At 38.1% G+C, this 20,030-nt stretch overlaps 1 protein-coding gene across 4 annotated transcripts in view; it reads left to right on the forward strand.

Annotated features, from left to right (window-relative positions):
• Positions 1-20,030, forward strand: part of dacha (dachshund a) — a 155,681-nt gene that overhangs the window by 113,095 nt on the left and 22,556 nt on the right. For all 4 annotated transcript variants that reach the window (XM_082141292.1, XM_082141293.1, XM_082141294.1 and 1 more), the window contains 4 exons: positions 9,482-9,631; positions 10,738-10,910; positions 11,984-12,119; positions 12,374-12,448. In XM_082141292.1, coding sequence (XP_081997418.1) covers positions 9,482-9,631; positions 10,738-10,910; positions 11,984-12,119; positions 12,374-12,448 — 534 coding nt within the window. The remainder of the gene's footprint in view (positions 1-9,481; positions 9,632-10,737; positions 10,911-11,983; positions 12,120-12,373; positions 12,449-20,030) is intronic.

Genomic DNA, 20,030 nt, shown 5'->3' on the forward strand with positions numbered 1-20,030 from the left:
ACATGAACGCGTACAGCAGGGAGCCAACAAAAGTGTCACGAGAGACGGTGTTAAACTACCTCATATCTCAAAGCACATAACGTTACAATAATAATGAACATAAACAACTTAAAGAGCTCTGACCTGTACCACCTGACTGCTGCAGGTTCATTTCGCCGTTGATAGTGTAGCCATTTAAACGCATAAATTCGATATATTCGATAATATATGAAAGTATGCCGCTCCTTATGTTTTGTTCTTTGTTTATTTTACGATTAAAGTTCTGTTTATTGTCCACCTCCTTCACTTCATTATAATGAAATAGCCACAAGCGCTAAATTACTATTCAAACAGGCTTTATCTGACAAATTCAAGTGTAACGCAGCGCTGTTTTACTTGGGCAGAAAAATCATACTAAAAATACATTTGAGTGTGTTAAATGTTATGTTATAACGTTACTCTGTGCGTTCACTCGATGGCTGGTATGAGACAGTTGTCGCACACTGCAGTAAATTAGATCTATATTAGATGCATACAATTCATTTTAAAATATATCATATGGTGGAGGAAATTCAGTATTACGGTTACTACAAATAAAGCTCTTTCTGATTTTGCTATGTTAGCAACTCGACAAAATAGTGTTGTCTCTGAGGCAAGCTACAAACATGTTACAAGAAAACAAGAGATTCAAACAATAAGAATAACAGTGATTAGTTTTCTGTAGATAAAGGTAAAAGAGTTGCTCACCTGTCTAATAAAACACATAATATATTAAAGCATCTTTGGTGTTTCCATGGTTTCTACGGAAGTAAGACCGGAAATCGAAGGAAATCGAATCGGATATGACGTCACTGACAGGTGAGGCAATGACACGGAAATCCAGAGAAATCAGCAATTTTAACCAGTGTCGGAAACATTTGGGATAATGTAAGTACACAAGTAAACAAAATATATAACATTGTTATACAAAAAAATATTGTGCCTTACATATTGCGCCTTTAGCTAAAACTAACACCATAAAAAAGTTGCTACCTGAAATTTTTTTTACTACAAATAAATAATACAAATAAATAAATATATTTTATTTCAGCTAGTTCAACATTTCTCCTTTTCATTTAGTTTAACTTGATGTACTAAAATAGCTCAAAATAAAATTGAAATAAACATTAATAATACTATACAGACATAAAAAAAACAGACTAATAAAACAAAACAAATACATTTGCCATTTTGTGCACATTTGTCATGAAATCATATTATTATATTAATTGTATTATTTTTTGTTGTTGTTTAGTTTTATTTATTTATAAAATATATACTATATTATGGATTTATTTATTTATATCTCAAAGTTAGAGAATTCGTGTGTGAAGGTCATCTGTTTACACCTATAAGCTGAAATCCACACCAGCGAGATGGACGATAAGGCAGTAACCTGTGCTGTGTGTGTCAGCCCAGTGTATTTGTCATTAGCTTGAATTTGCATGCACCTTGTTGAGCACGGGGTGACGTGACGGGGGGGGGGTGATGCTCGGAAGGGGTGAGGGCAGGGGGGCTTGAGTTTGGCCAAAAGCACAGCTGTACTGCCTGCCGTACTGATTGCCTCTCCTTCTCTCGCCCTCATTTATCTTCATTTCTTCCCAATTACACCAAATTAGCAATAGTCTCAGTTGCATTACCAACTTAATCCCCCCTTTTTTTTGCGGGCTGCATTATGCGGTGGCAGATGATTCCTTGGCGGGAGTCAGGGTAAACAGCCATGAAAATGCCACCCCGGCAGATGGCGAGGCCCACAAGAAATATGACAAACAGAGTGCCAGCGTGCCGTCCTCTGCCCGTACCCGCTACAAGCTGTTAATGCGCTCCCGGACAGTTTGTGTGTGTGTGTGTAGATTTGTGTGTATGAGACTGTAAGGTTTGCCGGCATAACGATATTAATGAATGCGTTTGTGTGTGTGTGTGTGTGTGTGTATGTCACACAGTATGTTTAGTTTTAAATAGACGGCGGAACCAAAGCAACACCGTGAGTTTTGTTGCTATACATGACGAACAGTGAAACACGTATGACTTCAGAGGTGTTGTTTGTGGTTTATACGTTTACCATTGACATGCAAGACAGACTGGTTATGTTCAGCACTAATATTGCCTTTTACTCAAGATGAGACCTTACACATATCAGTACCAAATTTAACAATTTAATGGTAACTTGTGTGTGTTTTTTTTTTTTTTTTTAGTAAAAACAAAGTGAAACAACTAAAGAATAAACATTGTGACTTGAAACATTGTTTTTTTTTTTTATAATATCTGATTCAAATGAATTGTTGTTCTTTTGAGTTGAATCTGTTCAATTAATTCTTTTTAACTACTCACCGACTCACTGAACTGAGAACTGTGCATTTTGAACTGTGCATTTGAAATTTGGATTAAACACGAGATAAATGATAAGAGCAACCGTGGATTTGACTGATGAATAGCAAATAGTTTTATTTGATAAAAATACTGAAATTATGTTTATGATTTATTTATTTTTTATTGTAAACGCGAATTATATTGAGGTTGTAAATGGCATCACGTTGTTATGAATGGAATTAATGTAACACAGGCAACATATCCAAAACCAAAGCAGTGTTTTCTTCAGTGTTTTGCTTTTTTGAGCAACATTGAAACAACATTGTTCGAAACAACTGATTTTCTGAAATGAATCGGGCCAGGCTAACATAGCAATATTGGCCCAATGGAGTTTGGGGCGGCATGTCCTTTTTATCCGAGACCTAGTCAATAATTTTGCATTGTCAAAATTATTGTCACACTTGTCCTGGGTCACATTGTGACTCGGGTACCAGAATCCTCTCTGCACTTGAGTGTGAGACGTTTAGCCCAGGATGTTGTTTGGGTTGGATTAAACACACGCAAACACTTGCTGATTTTTCACTGACCAAAGGCATAAACATACACACACTGTTTACTGACAGAGCCAACATCAACACATGCGACCGCTCAAACAGGGGCCTGAAGACCCTAAACCCATCACAGGCCCAAACAACACGGCCGAGGAGATGATTCACAGGCCACAAAAAAAGTAATGACCCAGCCCTAAAAAACCTAGAATATTTGTATATTTCTCTGATCAAAGCTTACTCGCTCTTGTTTTGATCTGTGTCGTTTTCTGAAGCATATTTTGTGCTTACTAATGACGTGAGCCTTTTAAGACACCATACTTTTGACCTCAGTGCTAATGCGCTGGCCAGTGTTATATTATTCACACACACGCATGTACTTGAGTCTCCAGGCAGTGAACGGTGGGACTCTGTAGGTGAAGGCAGGCTTAGGTGCCAGATGGTGAGTCTGACTGGCCAACAAACACTCCACTTCAGTGGTTTAAAGGAAAAGGAAACGTACAGTTTCTCCCACACATAAAGGTTAGGACTAGTCGTGATCGTTATATAGCCAAGACCAATCTTTTGGCCGATACTTGCCATTTTTTTTATTATCGGCATTGGCCGATAAGTTTTCCTACCTGGATGATGAAGTGTCATAAGAGGGACTACTATTTTGACATCACTTAACAGTTCAGTCGGAAACATTAAGCACTTTAAAAATAAAAGCAAACTTAGAAAGTAAACGTTATGTGGAAAAGTATACCAGCGTATTGGCTGTAATATTGTTAATGTCTTGTTGGGTGGTTTTTGCGTTAACAGTCATGGAAATCTCACAGCTTGCACGCCATTCCATGGAAGTGAAGCCACACAATGCAAACAAATGTGTTCCCACTTCCTGACACACAACTGCAATTTTGGTTTACTAGATAAAACGTTATATGGGACAAATTAGAAACCTGAACCCCTCGTGCTCAAAGTTGCCACTGGACCAGGTTCAGAGATTTACTTTCACATTAAAAGGCGATATTTGATTTCCAGGGGCATTTTTTAACTTACCCTATTAACTCTTTCCCCGCCAGTATTAAAAAAAGAAAGAAAGAAAAAAAGTTGCCAGCGTTTTAAATAATTTTCACAAAAATGTCATTGCCCCCAGAATAATTTGTTGTATGAATGTCTTACCATACAATATGTCAAAAGAAAGAACAGATCCTCTGCTTAACCACCCCCCCCAAAAAAACCTGTTTTAATCTAGCTTCATTCATTTCCATTCAAGTTTCATTAAAAAAAGCGACATTTAGAGCAAAAAGCTGAGAAAATCGTGTTTTTGTCAAAGACTATGTCTGGATTAGATCCAGAACAATGATCAAAACACAGATGGGTTAGATCGAGTCCATCAACACCCCTAACGCTTGCACAGTCCTACAGCTCGTCCTGGGTCGACATTTCATTCAGTAACGTTAGGCAGTTTTGATTTATATGCTGTTGAATGTTGATGATCGCGTTATTTTACATATGCATATTATTACATATGATATCGCTTGTTTCTGGTTCTTCTTCACCTGTGTTTTGTCCAGGAGATTCAGTACTCTTTCAGAAGATGTGTCATAGCGCACCCTACCAGAAATGTCCTTCAATGGCTGGGAAAGACTTAAATGTAAATTAAATGCAATAGATTTGTTATTCTCAACGCTGCAAAAAATGCGAAAAAATTATTCTGATGCTTACTTTTACTTTAATCACGACAGCCTTGATACATTTAGTTTGGGGTATTTTTTGCCCCCTTATCTTGATTTTGAGGGACATTTTTGCCCCAAGCCCCCATACATGTCTGACCCTGCACTGGACCAACTAGCCATGTTTGGGATTCAATTACTGATCCATGTGTTTATCCACTGACCTGCAAGAACCCAAGACTGATAGAGGCAAATGTAGGAGTGAAGTTATCAAATATAGTCACAAGTTCATTTGACCGCCGCCCTAAATTAACCGTGAGAATGATAGGAACTTGTTAAATAGGTTCATTTGTAACTGGGAAAAGAGCAAAAGCTCCACCACAGACCTGATTTCTGGATCAACACACCGAATTGACTATCAAAACAGTAAGGAATCATTCTGAATTATTTGTGCACAACCTAATTAATATTCATGAGCCTTTGCTACTCATGACGTTCAAGCCAGCACATCTGTGCAAATAAAAATAACTGTTCCTGTAGCTCAAATGGCAGAGGAATCACACATAGTGATCAAATACCTTGAACGAACCGTAAATAACGGCAGAGAGTGTGTGACCGCGAGTGTGAGTCAAATGGAAGTGAGTTTGATCATTGACATGTTAATGATTTTGACAAAAATGCTTGATTTTGGTTGACATAAATTCTGGAAAGCTCCGTACGTTGAGTTTCACATGGGGGCAGTGGGGAATAGTGTATCTGTGCACGTGCCCATAGATGCGTGTCGCAATTACGGCAGACTTTTTAAAAAGGGATGCAGTTAACCAGCTCTGTCAGCGTGTGGTTAAGGAGCATCACGGTGATGGACACATTCTCAAAGCATGACTGACGTCTGGACGGGATGCCGAAACATAGACACTCTCCATCTCTCTTGCTTGCTTACTCTTCCTCTATCTGTACTGGCTGGCATCACTTTTAGGCTAATTACTTTAGCAGCCAACACTGGAGGAGCTCTTGGACTAAACCCAAATGGGCCATCAGCACCAGAGCTGTGGATAGTTCAACTCCACACTTGCTCTGATATACTGCATGCTCTCTCTCTCTTTCTCTCACACACACAGACACACACAGACTCGCAGAGACTACCACTGCAGTTAGCCTGTTACAGAGGTCAGGAGTTGTGGGCTATATATAATAAAACAGAGAAATGGTGCTTTAGACGCTGTGTGATCATTATGAAGCCCTTTAATGATGTAGTGGAACAGAGTGAGACAAACTCATGTGTTTCTTTACGTGAAGGCACTTTTCTGTCCCAAGGGTGGAATTTTGTAACAGATTTCTTTTCTTTCTTTTTTTTCTCAATTGAAGGTCACTTTAAAATGGTCTTGGAAACTTTTTATTGTGCTTTCATTGTTTATTCATGCTCACCATGGCTGCATTTATTAGATCAAAAACACAGTAAAAACAGTAATACTGTGAAATATTATTTGAAAATAACTTTCCTATTTAAAAATATTAAAAAATGTAATTTATTCCTGAATTGTCAGCATCATTACTCCAGTCTTCAGTGTCACATGATCCTTCAGAAATCATTCTAATATGCTGATTTGCTGCTCAAGAAACATTTATTATTATTATCAATGTTGAAAACAGTTGTGCTGTTTTTGGGTTTTTTGTGGAAACCATGACACATTTTTTTCTGCATTATTTGATAAATTAATGCATTGATTTGAAATATAAATCTTTTGTAACATTGTAAATGTACTTTACTGTCACTTTTGATAAATTTTATGCTAATGCTTAATAAAAGTATATATTTTTTTTTAACTTACTGACTCCACCTTTTGAACGGTTGTGTATATACCCTAATATTTTCACACATATTACTTCCCTCATTTGTGATGTCCACAAACATATATTTTTTAGTTAATAAATTATATGTATGTATGTATATATCTATTTCAATCCGTTAAAGAATATGGCTCAAATTGACAATGAAATGCTAGATATGAAACCTTAGTCAGCCATTTTATTCCCCAAATTTTTTTTAGAATGTTTTTCCACTAGAGAATGTTTTTAAACACAATACATCATGTCAGATGTGATGGAAATGACACTGTTGTGGAAACATTCATGACTTTTAAACAAAAAGGCACAATTCTCCAATGATAAATGTATATTTATCATTGGAGAATTGTGGGCATTAGGGCATTAGGCACTTTAAATAAACTTGTAAGAGTGTAAAAAAACATGTTTTAAAAGAGTTTATTTTAAGTCCACAGGGCTAAAAATGGCTATTGCTGAAGAAACATCCGTTGGCTATTTAGCACCTATACTGCGGGACCTCTGAGCTCCGCTCGTATGTTCAGAAATTAATTATATTAGACAAGAGCAAATATAGGTCATGTGGAATTTGCAATGCAAACACTTTTGCTCTCTGTCCCTCTTCATCTATGTCTCTCTTAAAGGGATAGTTCACTCAAAAAATACAAATTATGCCATCATCTGCTCATCATCATGACATTCCAGACCAGACTTTTTTTTTTTTTTTAGAAAACCTCTCACTTTTCCTTGGTTATGTTATTTTCCTTAAACTTGTCTTCTGCCTGTCTTCCGAATAGGAATATTTATAAAACATGAATCCCATTCTAGGAGATTAGAAAGCAATTTAGGAAAATACAGTGTGGACACCGTTCTGGTTTTGCGTTGTAATGTTCAATATTTACATCATGTTGAAGGGAAACTAAAACTGATTACAGTGATATCTATGCATCATTACGCACTGATGGGTCTCACAAATGGCTTCAGAATTCATTCTAAAGCAGTTTACATCCTATTACGACTTCATTACACAGGACACGTATTGCTTATGGATTGTGTATTGATATCAAATGTCACGAACGCACGGTTCCTCCCTCATCGTTTTGTGTTTCATCAGCCGTCCGCCCCACTCATTTCATCTCGCACACACACACTCAGACACACACACACACACACACACACACACGTGTACGCGCTCTCCGCTTCGGCCTCAGGTGTTTGGGCATAGCCATTACTTTATCAGGCTGTTTTTTCCTGCTCATTCAAACGACTCCCCGATGAACGGCGCCCCCGCGTTCTACAGAGAGAGATTTTAATTCGTATTATTATTAAAAGAATCACTCACTGCAATCTGTTGCAAAAACACCATCTGCTGGATCACTCGTAGGACCTCCGTTGCTTATTAGGCAGAATTAGACAATGATTTCCTCTCCTCTGCTTTGCAATCTTTCTCCCTCTTCTCTCAACTAATTCAACTTAAGTTGTTTTATGACACTTAGCAGCTAGCTTTTCTGCTGCATTTCATTCCAGCGATTAATTCCCAGATGTCATCCGTTCTGGGATGAGTTTAGCGTGATTGGCAGAGGGGTTAACTCTTCAACAGCCTGGGAAGAGATGGGATTTTGTGCACGAGTTGGGTCTGAAGTTGTGGAGGCGGTCAGACTCGAGACTTAATAAAAGTGTGATCGTGCTCACAGGAACGTATAGGGTTGAATCAGGCTGTACTGTAACGCGTTCGAATCCCCACTGCACTGACATTTTCTGTCCTTCCTTTACTGTAATATCATTTTAAAACACCCTCTATAAGTGTTCTCTTACAACCGTTCTCTTCAGCCTATTTTAAGATGATTTTGTTTTGCTTTTTTTTAAATAAAATAGATTATATATTTTTAAATGTTTTTATACATGTTTTGTGGTCGTTCTGCCTTTAAATCCTGCTGATTATAATTAATCATCTTTTCTATAATGTTGTAAAATTTTGCATTACAGTAATGAGAATTACAATAATGTAAATTCAACTTTAACGTATAACACAAAAACTAATTCTGTTTAAAATAAATCTTCTTTTGAACTTTCTATTCATCAATGAATCTTTGGAATAAAAAAAGCGTCACAGTTTCCACAAAAATCTTAAGCAGCAAAAACTGTTTTCAAAATTGATAATGATAAGAAATGTTTCTTGGGCACCAAAGAATGATTTCTGAAGGATCATGTGACACTGAAGACTGGAGTAATGATGCTGAAAATTCAGCTTTTCCAACACAGCAATAATTTATTTAATTTTAAATCTTTTTTAAAATATATTTTAAATAGTTTTTACTGCATCTTTGATTAAATAACTTTGGTCTTTTCTAATAATAAAATATAATTCATGGTCTCATTTTCCATCTTCTCGAATGACATTAAGCATTAAACAGACTACTGTAACATTAGACTTACTCTCTTAAAAATAAAGGTTCTTTATTGATATCGATGGTTCCATGGAACCACTAAAGATTCTGCGTAGTTGAAAAAGGTTCTTTAGATTATTAAAATGTTCTTCAATTAAGAACTGATCATGGAAAAGTGGCTCTTCTATGGCATCGTTACAAAAATTCCCTTTTTGGAACCTTAATTTTTTTTAAATAAGTGAGTGAAGTGAGTGAAGGCCAAGTATGGTAACCCACACTTGGGATTTGTCCTCTGCATTTAACCCATCCAAGTAGTGCACACACACATTAGGAGCAGTGAGTAGTGAACACACACACACACACTCTGAGCAGTCGCGCCCAGGGAGAAATTTGTGGGTTAGGTGCCTTGCTCAAGGGCACGGGAATCCTTCGGGTTACACGACCTTCAGGTTACAATTCCAACTCTTTAACCGTTAGGCCACAACTGCCCAACAAAGAGAGCAATAAGCAAATGAGATTATATGAAAATGAGTTTTTATATTACACCAGGTTGGACTAGGGTATTTGAGCTCTTATAATATTTTTGCATAGTGCAAATCCAACATTTTATTTCAAAAGAGCAAGGAAAAGCTTTTAATGGTTTTTATCCGTATTCTCCAGTCTTGTCTCTGTGATTACACCTGGAGTCCTGGCTCTGTATAGGGATCCAGACTCTCACTCAACCCTCCCTCTCTGTCTCCAGGCGGCAGTGAGTCGTCCTGGGATAAAGAGAAACTCCAGTCCCCCCCCTCCGGAGCCCAGCACGGTCTGGCTCACATCGGCCTCTCCGCTCAGCACGGCTTGTCAGGGTCTCATCTCTCTTCCCTACAGCAGAGTCATCTCCTGGCTAACCGTGAGTCATTCATTCATCACATCCACTCATTCACGCCAGCTCCAGGTGCATTGATTCCTCTCGGTCCGATTGAGCTACACGTCGTGTTTGTTATCGTTTTTTGGTTCAGTGGTTTATACTTTTGGTTCGCTCTTATGTTAAAAAATAAGGTGGATAATGTATTCATGACGATCAAATCATTTTCATGGTTTCTTATACCACGTTTTTTTTTGTTTTTTTGGTTTAATGACAACATGAACAGTATTTGAAGTACATTTGACTTCTTTAAAGTGATGTACTTTGAGTGAAACTGAGGGAAACATTGAGCTTGACTCTATCCACTAGGATTTGATTGGATTATGAAAAGTGAGCTACGATAATATTGGCTATGGTATTATTGGCCTACACAATCTTGGTCATATTACCATAAAAGAGAAGTCAGTTCAAAAACAGAAAAGAAGCATTTTACAATTAAAATGTGATGATACATTTTCTTTAGCATGACAAATCTGCATTGATTAATCGGTCAGCACTGACAAATCAATCTGCAGATGAATCATGGCCAGTAAGAACAGGAACATTTATTAAAGTGAAGTGTAGAATTGTAAAAATAATGAGTGTTTGAAACATGTTTCCTGAACACCCTCATCTAACATTGGACATAAGTCAGACAAACTGATAGTCCTGCCCCAAGCTTACGCCATTGGTTGAGCCAGTGTCGCCGTGTCACCCTGGTCAAATAGAGTATTTTAACATGACTTTTAAAAAACATTCATAATTTTCCTGTATTGCAGGTTTCTGCATTTTATGCCTGTAAATTTTCCGTCTCACCTCTCAAAAGAAGAAAGACAAACATATGTGAACACATTACTAGTACTATTCATCAAAGAATCTTGGAATAAAACATTTACATTTTAAAAGTTATTATAAAAATGTCTCATGACCTTAAGCATTAAACAGACTACTGTAACTTTAAGACGTGTGCAAATGAGTTTCTGTATGACATCAGGATAGATTAAGGTGTATATTGTATTTGGTGTTTTAATATCATTGTCTTAGTTTTGCCTTTAAATATAAAGCGAGTTAAACCAAAGTGATTGCAGTCTCTCTCTGTCGTCCTCTCTCAGGGCTGGACCTGCCGTTTATGATGATGCCCCACCCCCTGCTGCCCGTCAGTCTGCCGCCTGCCTCCGTTGCCATGGCGATGAACCAGATGAACCACCTGAACACCATCGCCAACATGGCCGCAGCTGCTCAGATGCACAGCCCCCTGTCCAGAGCAGGAGCGTCCGTCATCAAGGTAACGCGCACAAGACACCAAGTTGAGACTTCAGTGGTCGAACGCAGAGAAGTCATTCATTAGGGCTCTCAGCTAGAGTCAGCTCATTTTCACATCAGCTGCAGATCCCATCGGATTGGTGTCTTGCTCCAGTGACACGTTAGATACGAGTCTGTCTCGCTCTATGAGCCATTTAACACCTGGGACAGAGCTGTATACCAAACCGTCTTAATTTCTACAAGAGAGAGTTTGATTCCAAATACTCAGAGGAGGAATAAGAGAATAAATGTTCTGTTGGGTCCGTGCGGAGCGTGTGTTAGGGAATATTAGATGCAGGCTTTTAAGACAAACACTATCTGTTATCTTACTGCCATGTTCCCCCTGAGAGGAGAGTGTGAGTCAATTTACAGTTGGAGGAGGACACTTGTGTGTTTCTCTGAGATGCAGAAATGGCCCGAGGCGTACAGTACACACACACACACACACACACACACACACACACACACGCACACGCACACGCACACGCACACGCACACATAGATATTCAGTGCCACAGACTAAATAGCAATAGCTTCTGTCTGGGCACCACAACAGAATGTGTTTTTACTATGATAAAAGAAAGTGTTGGTTGATCTTTCATTCTTCTAGAAGAATTGACTTCTCAGTTATGTTTCATTTAAGAATCAACTCTGTCCCAGATGTTTTCCCTAAAATTCTTTTGGGAAAATAAAAGACAAAAATGAGGCAACCGTTGACGTACAGTAAGAGTACAGAGCTATAGAAACGAATGTGACAATTTAGTTAATATCTTTTAAAAATATGAGATATTGTTGAGATCTCTGAAAGGCAAACAAGGGGTCTTTTCATCAGGAGAAAAAACAGTTGAGATGTCAAATATATTTTAATTTGTGCTTTTTTTCTGTGGGAAAATCAGATATTGTTGATGGAAATTATTTTAGTATAATGTACTATTATAGTTTTTGTTAATATTTGAATTTTTATTTATTTTCAGTTAAAATGGCAGGCCTATTTGAGTCCTTTGTAAAGAATATGTTAACTAAATCTGTGTGTGTGTGTGTGTGTGTGTGTTTCAGGAGTGTGTACAGGACAGTCCGTCTCCTGCTCCGTCTCTGGAGGAAGCCCCTCGTCCCGGATCACAGCCCTCTTCCCACCCCAGCAGTAGTGTGTCCAGCTCACCAAACCCACACACACAGAGTCCCGAACGCCTGGGTCAGTACAGACACACAAGCACAATTAGTTTCAATGCGGACAATCCATAGACTGAATGTTTTTTATAAAGATAATAATAATGACTACAGACTAAGACTAAAAAAAAAAACACATTGAAAATGTATTTCATTTACAAATACTTTTTACAAATGACAGTGTTCCCACATGCTCTCAATGGGATGTTTTGTCAGAATTGCATGACTTCTGGGGACAACCTTGAGGACTCTTTTTAAACGTTTTCTCTTTATGTGTAGTTTTGAACCAGACCGATGGAGAACTGCAAGAACGAGACTCCGGCATCAATATGAAGAAAATCCTTAAAGAGAAAGGTTAGTTCCTCACTGTATCACACTAAAACACTCACTTGCAGCGTAGACATTGTGTAAAAGTGCAACAAAATCTTTGTGGGAAAATAAGGTTAGTGTAGCAGTGTGTGATGCACCACTTACACAGGAGTCACTTTCAAACCAATCAACTTTCTGATGGTCAACACGATATTGTGTGGAAAACTTGAACCCAACACAAATTCTATGAGTTGAAATTTTTCGCCATTATGCGAAATTCCCAATCACGCAGATTCCTTTTGAATTGACTGAATTATACCAACAAAATTGTCAAACAACGGTAAAATGACTGTACCTTAAAGTCAAAAACCAAGTGACTGACAATTATTTGTCGCTTTTGGGTCTCATTCACTAATGTGCATATGCACAAATTTGCAAGTGAAATCTGCATACAAATGTTTTCATGACCAAATCATGATTCATCAATAACTTTTGGTACTAAAATGTATTCTAAAGTTTCAGGAAAAAAAAATTAACAACTAAAACCACATGTATAAACAATCACTCTGGGTGGCCTTATAAATGTGTTAAGATTAAATTTTATACATAGAAAATACATGTATAACATGTATAGACCTTATGCAGCCCCGCCCCTTTTCGTTGCGTTCTGTCTTCCGGTTTGTATTTCCACAGCATGACGGTAAGATCTTACGGATTTATGAATGAACCTCTCGTTTTAAAATCTTCCCGGTCTACTGACATTTATTATGACATCCACTTCAAACATTACAACGCTCATGATAATTTTTGTTAGCTACAATCCACAAGTAAATCCACTTCACCAGCTCATTACTCTTCGACAGCGATTTTAGCAAATTCTAAAGATGGCTGCAGGCTTGTTTCTCTCCATCTATACATGTCTAATTAATATTAGAATGAGGTTAAGAACGAATTCCTGTACATATAAAAACAAATAATCCATGCAGTTATTAGTGAATGTATTGTAGTAACAATACAAAAGCCCATGTGGAGAAAACACCACTCACATGTGAGATGTAGATCAAGTTTTAAACACCGTCTCAGGAACAATGTAGTAAATTGCAGCTGACTCCTAGATGATGTCAGTTTAACGCTGCCGAGTGTATTGACACAACGCACAACGCGCACATTTTAATGTGAACCGATTCTCGTTAGGTAAATTTACACCCGTTGGTTTAGACTGGCAGTATATTAGCGTCACAACACTTCTCTTTTAATTAATGACTTAATTAGGAGCTTAACTGAACATGTATGAAGTTCATATTTATGGCCTGTGTGTGTAGATGAGTGCAAGAGAGCTGTTAGAGCAGCTAAGTGCATCATTTATCATTATAAGAAAATGTTTTTTAGTTTTTTTTCTATGACACAAAGATATAGAGGTGTGTGTGTGAGAGAATCTCAGATGTCGTGGTGTGTGTGGGCACCGTTTCTGGAGCGTAACTTGTGCGCGAGTGTGTGTTGGTACAGCAGGTGGCGGCCCCTAACGCACATCACACACACAGGGCTGCTGGGAGGAGACAATGCAAAGATGCCCCGAGGCTCTCTTAAAGAGATTCAGTGTGCACCTGGCCTCCGACCATATTTTATTAATGTGTCTGGAAAAGAATCTACCCCAAACACACACAAATGCGTGAATACCACAAACCGCTCTTGTTTTTAAAAGTGCAGCATGCTGCATTTACTGCAGGGTTGAGAAAAGAATGAAGGAAATTTAGGTCACTGACCACATACTCACACCCGATGTCTTTCTTTTTTTATCTTTAATACTCTCTATCTCTCCTGATCATTCCAGCAGATTCCAAACTCACCGTCACACAGACTTTATATCTTTAAATACGTATCAGTAGACTTCTGCACTACCATTTTAACCTACACACACACACACACACACACACACACACACACACACACACACACACACACACACACACACACACACACACACAGCAGCGGGTCTCTCTTGAACACCTGAGAGGATTGACTTAGTAAAGATTGGCCATGATTATATCAAATATGTCTGCTCTAGTTTACTTCTGCGATGTGCTGTCTAAGTGTGTTACATGCTGTTATGAATTCTCTTCTGTTCATGTTAGTGTGTGTCTATTTATTGACCTTCAGTAATTCATCCCCCCTTTACTTTTTTTTTTTACCTATTTATCTTTGTTTTTGCATGTTTAATGTTTTATGTATTAAAACCCCTTATATGACCTGCAACAGATTTTAAAATCTCATCAGAAGAGTAGATTTTTATATTTTCTGCTGAACATATGAGTGCTGTTTGCAAGACTTGCCACCACAATACTAGGGTGTTCTGGGTGGTTGCCAGGATGTTGCTGTGCAGCTGCTAGGATGTTGCTTATTGGCCTAATTCAAAAAAGCCATCCCTATGGCTGCGTCCGAAATCTACTTAATTGCTTATAAGTAATTACTTCACGACTGCTGAAAAAGTACGTTCTATATAGTATGAATGTGTGCAGTATGAATATAATGGACGTACTATATTTGCCATGTTGTCATTATCATGTGACCTACCAGCGTCAGTTGCGTCGCTTCACTACCATTCACAAATCCTCTCCCGTGGCCTCATGGATAGTAAAGTGTCCATCATATGCACACTTAAGAATCTCGCCGGAAGAAGTCGGTGATCCGGGCACTTTTTGCCTACTCTTATATGAGTATACGGACATACTACTCGTCACATACTGTTTTTCGCATGCTATATAGTAGGGAAGTATGACTTTTTGCCACTGTTGCCTTTGGCTTGCTCAGTTGGGGATATTTTGGGGATATTTAATTTAATTTGATCAATCAATAAATTCCTCTTGAAACAAACTTTGTTGTATTATTTTAATTTAATACTGAGAAGCTGCTTTGATACAATCTGTATTGTGAAAAGCGCTATACAAATATACTTGACTTGACTTGACTTTTTGGATGCAGCATAAGTCTCTGATATTCTGGCCCCTACATGGTCTATGGGACTTTTTTTGCCTGACAAGTCTAATCTCTCAGAAAAGTAATATCACTTATGTACTCAAAAAGCAGCTTAATTTGAGGTATACTTTATATTTGTAGCACACATGATGTGGAATTTATAGACGCTGAAGTTTAATCCCTAAAATTTAAATGTTATTGTAACATCCCTTCATTTTGGTAATATCCATAGTGATGTATGAAGCACAGCTCACAAAGTCATTTTCAAACCATTTTCTGTTGGTCAACATGGCAAATTCGACTGACCAACTTGATCCCGATGGGGAAATCTCTCGCCCCTTAAACGTAATTCACGATTGCATTGATTCCTAATGAAATGACTGGATTTTGCCAATGAAAATTCACTGAACAATGGCAACTGCACCTCAACCACAAATCTACGAATCTAAAGTTAAAAAGATCACAGTCTCACAAACGTAGATTACTCAGGGCCAATTTTCCCAAATCTTCACGAAAGGGCCATTGAATTTTAAGCACTGTTTGGCCTCTGTGTGTGTGTGTCGGTGATGATAAACAAAGTGACGGGGTGGTACGTGGTGATGAATGGTGAAGCCCGGGGCCAGGAGCACTGTGTTTCAATGGGACTTTAGTGAGTGAACCCCCTCTCTAGCTCTCCATAAATCACTCGTTCTCTTTACCTCTCTTCCTCTCTTTCACTCAGGGCTGGTTGAATGCCAACAGGAGCTGCTCTCACTGCAGGCAGGGTCTCTCATTTCTTCCATTAAAGAGCAGAAGGAAATTCTGATATTATGTGTGGTTTTGGTTCATATGCAAACCATTTAGCACACACTAACATTAATCTTACAATCAGGCCACTGAAAAAAGTGTAATGAAGCCATGCAGTGCATGTAAGAATGGTTCATTCTTGTTAAATAGTAAACACTACACTTTTACACACATCAATAACACTGTTTTATCATTAGATGGCTATTATCGTTGTTAATTGAATCCCAAACCATTGAACATTTATGAGTGAAAACCAAGCGACCAAGTTTACATACTGTACATGTATAGGTGTTTTCCAGAGCTGAGAGGCTAATTTTAACATATTGTTTGTTTAGGAGGACAATTTAGAGCCACATAAGCATACAATTACACCTTTATTTGGAGTGGACACAGAACCATAAACTGTAAATGTTGGATGGGATCTGTCCAGTTTAAACAGGAAATTGTATTATTGACATGGTATTAATGCTAATGTGCTAAGCAAACATTGAAATCAATCATATTTACAGCCCATTTTAATGTGATTAATGGAGCATTCAAGTCAAAAAGTGAAAAAGAGTCGAACACCATAAACGGCACCACAAAGTTGTAATTACGAGTAGGAAAATCTTTGGAATTCTGGGGAATTCTTTGAGCACTGAGATTTTGAGTTGTGTCAGACGGAAAACATGACGGTTGCAATGAATGTAGCATCTGTATTGAATTCAATTAGTTAAATTTAATTGCTACAACAATAGTGATTTGAATGCAACTAATGTCGTGATTACGACTTCCTAACACGCAAGTGCTTCTCAGAAAAAGCAGTATTTCAAAGTATAATGAGAATGCAGGGCAGGGCTTGATTTTATCCATCAATAATTGATGAAAAGTAGATGATAAAAGATGAAAATTGATGCAATAAAAGATGAAAATTGGTGAAAAGTAATCTCAGGTTGTTGGAGTTAAATAGTTCAAACTAAGATTAACCCAGGAAAGTTTCATTCATGTTGACTTAAAAAATAGCCACAACACTAGGATCATTTCATTTACACCTTGATTAGGATGAAACATAGGTCCTATAAGAAATAAAGAAATATAGATGTCTGATTTCAATTTGACAAAATGTTCAATATGCATAACATCGACCTGACAACATGCTATGCAGGTGCCACCGTGTTTTTCTTTGATTTTTGTTTCTCAGAAATCACTTAATTGTACACTTAAAATCTAGTCCAGAGTCTATATGTGTTGTATGATAATGTGCTAATGTATTTGGCTTAAGCTGATGTGAAGCACTTTGGCTGTAGAAGCACTTAGTGTACATTTGTGTGTGCGAGAGGGAGCACGGGTAGGCCTAAACTTGTGCTGCATAATTGCTCTGTCCAGTTTTCCACAGAGTAGATATGTAGCATCTGGTTACAATCAATGTTTCCCTCCGCTATTATGAAATTAGCTGCGCGGAAATGATTTGAAATGGCCTGTAATGATTTCTGATAGAAATGTGCGCCATTGTTTCGCCCTTTGAGATAAGCGTGCTGGTAAATAAGTCACAACAAACGTAAAAGGAAACCGAAGTGATCGCTTTACTTCGTTCCAAGTCAGGGATCTGTCCTCAAACAGCATGCGCTTGGCTTTTCGAGCCTTGTATTTTAATCTTCATTTTTGTTTGTTTATTCGCAAGCCCCTCCTTCAGATATGTGCAAAGGGGACCATCCATGGGCTTTGAAGACCCTTTTTGATCATTAGGTTGATTGCTGTTCTAAGCGCGTTTGTGATGGTTTAATTAAACCAAGACCCTTTGCGGGGCCCCAGCGGCCCTCGAGAGCTCTCCGGCTGGAGGGTTAGAGGGTCTCCTCACGGCGCACGGTGTTTCTCTTTGTGTTAACGATGAGGAACAGATATTAGGTGAGGAAAATCAATGACATGTTGGAAAAGAAAAAGTAAACAGTTAGCAATTTGGGGCAAGGTTAGCACGGTTGAAAGTCACCCCACAAAAGCGACATTTTTGGACGAGAACACAAGTGATAAATGATGTGCGCTCTATCTCCTCTCTCTCTCTCTCTCTCTCTCTCTCTCTCACACACACACACACACACGAAGGCAGAGAGGAGGAGAAGGGTGAGGACAGGTGCTTGTGTTCTGCTCTGGTTCTGAGGGAAGAGTTGGAACAGGTTTTGTCTCTCAGGCTTGCACAGTCTCCTGTGTGGTGTCACTATCACATCTGAAGGAAAGCTGCCCCAAGGCGGACAGAGATACTCGCACCGATAAAAGAAAACAATTCACAAACCAGAATTAAATAATTCCAACTATCAGTTTACAGAGAAAACAAAGTGATAAACATATAGACCTGGAATGGTTTTAAAAGGTTAGTTCACCCAAAAATGAAAATTATCCGATAATTTACTCACCCTCAAGCCATCCTAGGTGTAAATGACTTTCTTCTTTCAGCCAAACACAATCGGAGTTATATAAAAACAATATCCTGGCTCTTCCAAGCTTTATAATGGGAGTGAGATTTTGAAGCCCCCAAAAAAAGTGCATCCATCCATCATAAAAGTAATCCATACGGCTCCGGTTGGTTAACAAAGGCCTTCTGAAGCGAAGAGATGTGACTTAGTTAACTTATAGTTGACTTATAACTTTATAAACCATAATCACTGGCTTCCATGCGCAAGTCGAGTTCCGACGGAAGAGTGACCCGGTATGATGAACACGGAAGCACAGAGGATAGAGCAAAACAAAACACCGGTCACGAATTAGACGTCTAAAACGAGCCCTATTTGAACGGCGAGAGGAGTCTACTCTCACCTTAGCTTACACTACTCCTACATCTTACGTCATGCATCGGAACTTGACACTCTCGTGAACACGGAAGCCAGTGATTACAGTTTACAAAAGTTATAATTATGGATATTTTTCTGACACAAACGTATCTCTTCGCTTCAGAAGGCCTTTATTAACCCCCTGGAGTCGTATGGAATACTATTATGATGGATGGATGAGCTTTTTTGGGCTTCAAAATCTCAGTTACTATTCACTCCCATTATAAAGCTTGGAAGAGCCAAGATATTTTTTAATATAACTTCGATTGTGTTTGGCTGAAAGAAGAAAGCCGTATAAACCTAGCATGGCTTGAGGGTGAGTAAATTATGGGATAATTTTTGGGTGAACTAACCCTTTAACTCGACGTCATAAAAATACGAAGAATTTGTCCTTAATTTAATAATGATAATTATGATATCTTGTCCGAGCTAATTAGATGAGCTTATTTAACCACTTAGCACTATGCTGAGCTATAGGCTAAATTGTTAGCTTGCTAACCAAAGAGTCTGTCTCACTAGACTTTGACACAAACATTTTTTATGGACACTGCAACGGTCGTGATATGATGTCACAACTCCATGCTGTTTTTATTATAGACATAAATTTAACATATAACAAATAGTTTTATATCAAAAATATACCATTTACTTGACTTTACTGCAAAAATATGCGTTCTTTTAATGCACGCCGTGACGTATCGATCTTCTACTGGTCACACGTCTTCACGTAATGCGAATTCACAGGTCAGAGTTAACCAACGTAGCAAAATGTGAAACTCTTCGCATGAGCTTGCGTTTCCAGTCTGATGCATTTGCGTGCACATGAATGAAAGTCAATGGAAGGAAAAGTGTATTGTGACCATCCCATAACTGATTCCAAAATTACATACTGTTTAGTAGGTACTACATTTAAATAAAAACTTTGTGACCATTAAAAAAAAAAAAAAAAAAAGTATGTTATGAATGAAATACGGACATTCGTAATCTCAATGGAAGTAGTAGGTCACTTTTTTCGTCCTACTGCTTTATGAATACTATGTATTTAGACATACTACTCTTTTCACGTT

The sequence above is a fragment of the Leuciscus leuciscus genome, assembly GCF_965113295.1.
Source record: "Leuciscus leuciscus genome assembly, chromosome: 16".
Taxonomy (NCBI): Eukaryota; Metazoa; Chordata; class Actinopteri; order Cypriniformes; family Leuciscidae; genus Leuciscus; species Leuciscus leuciscus.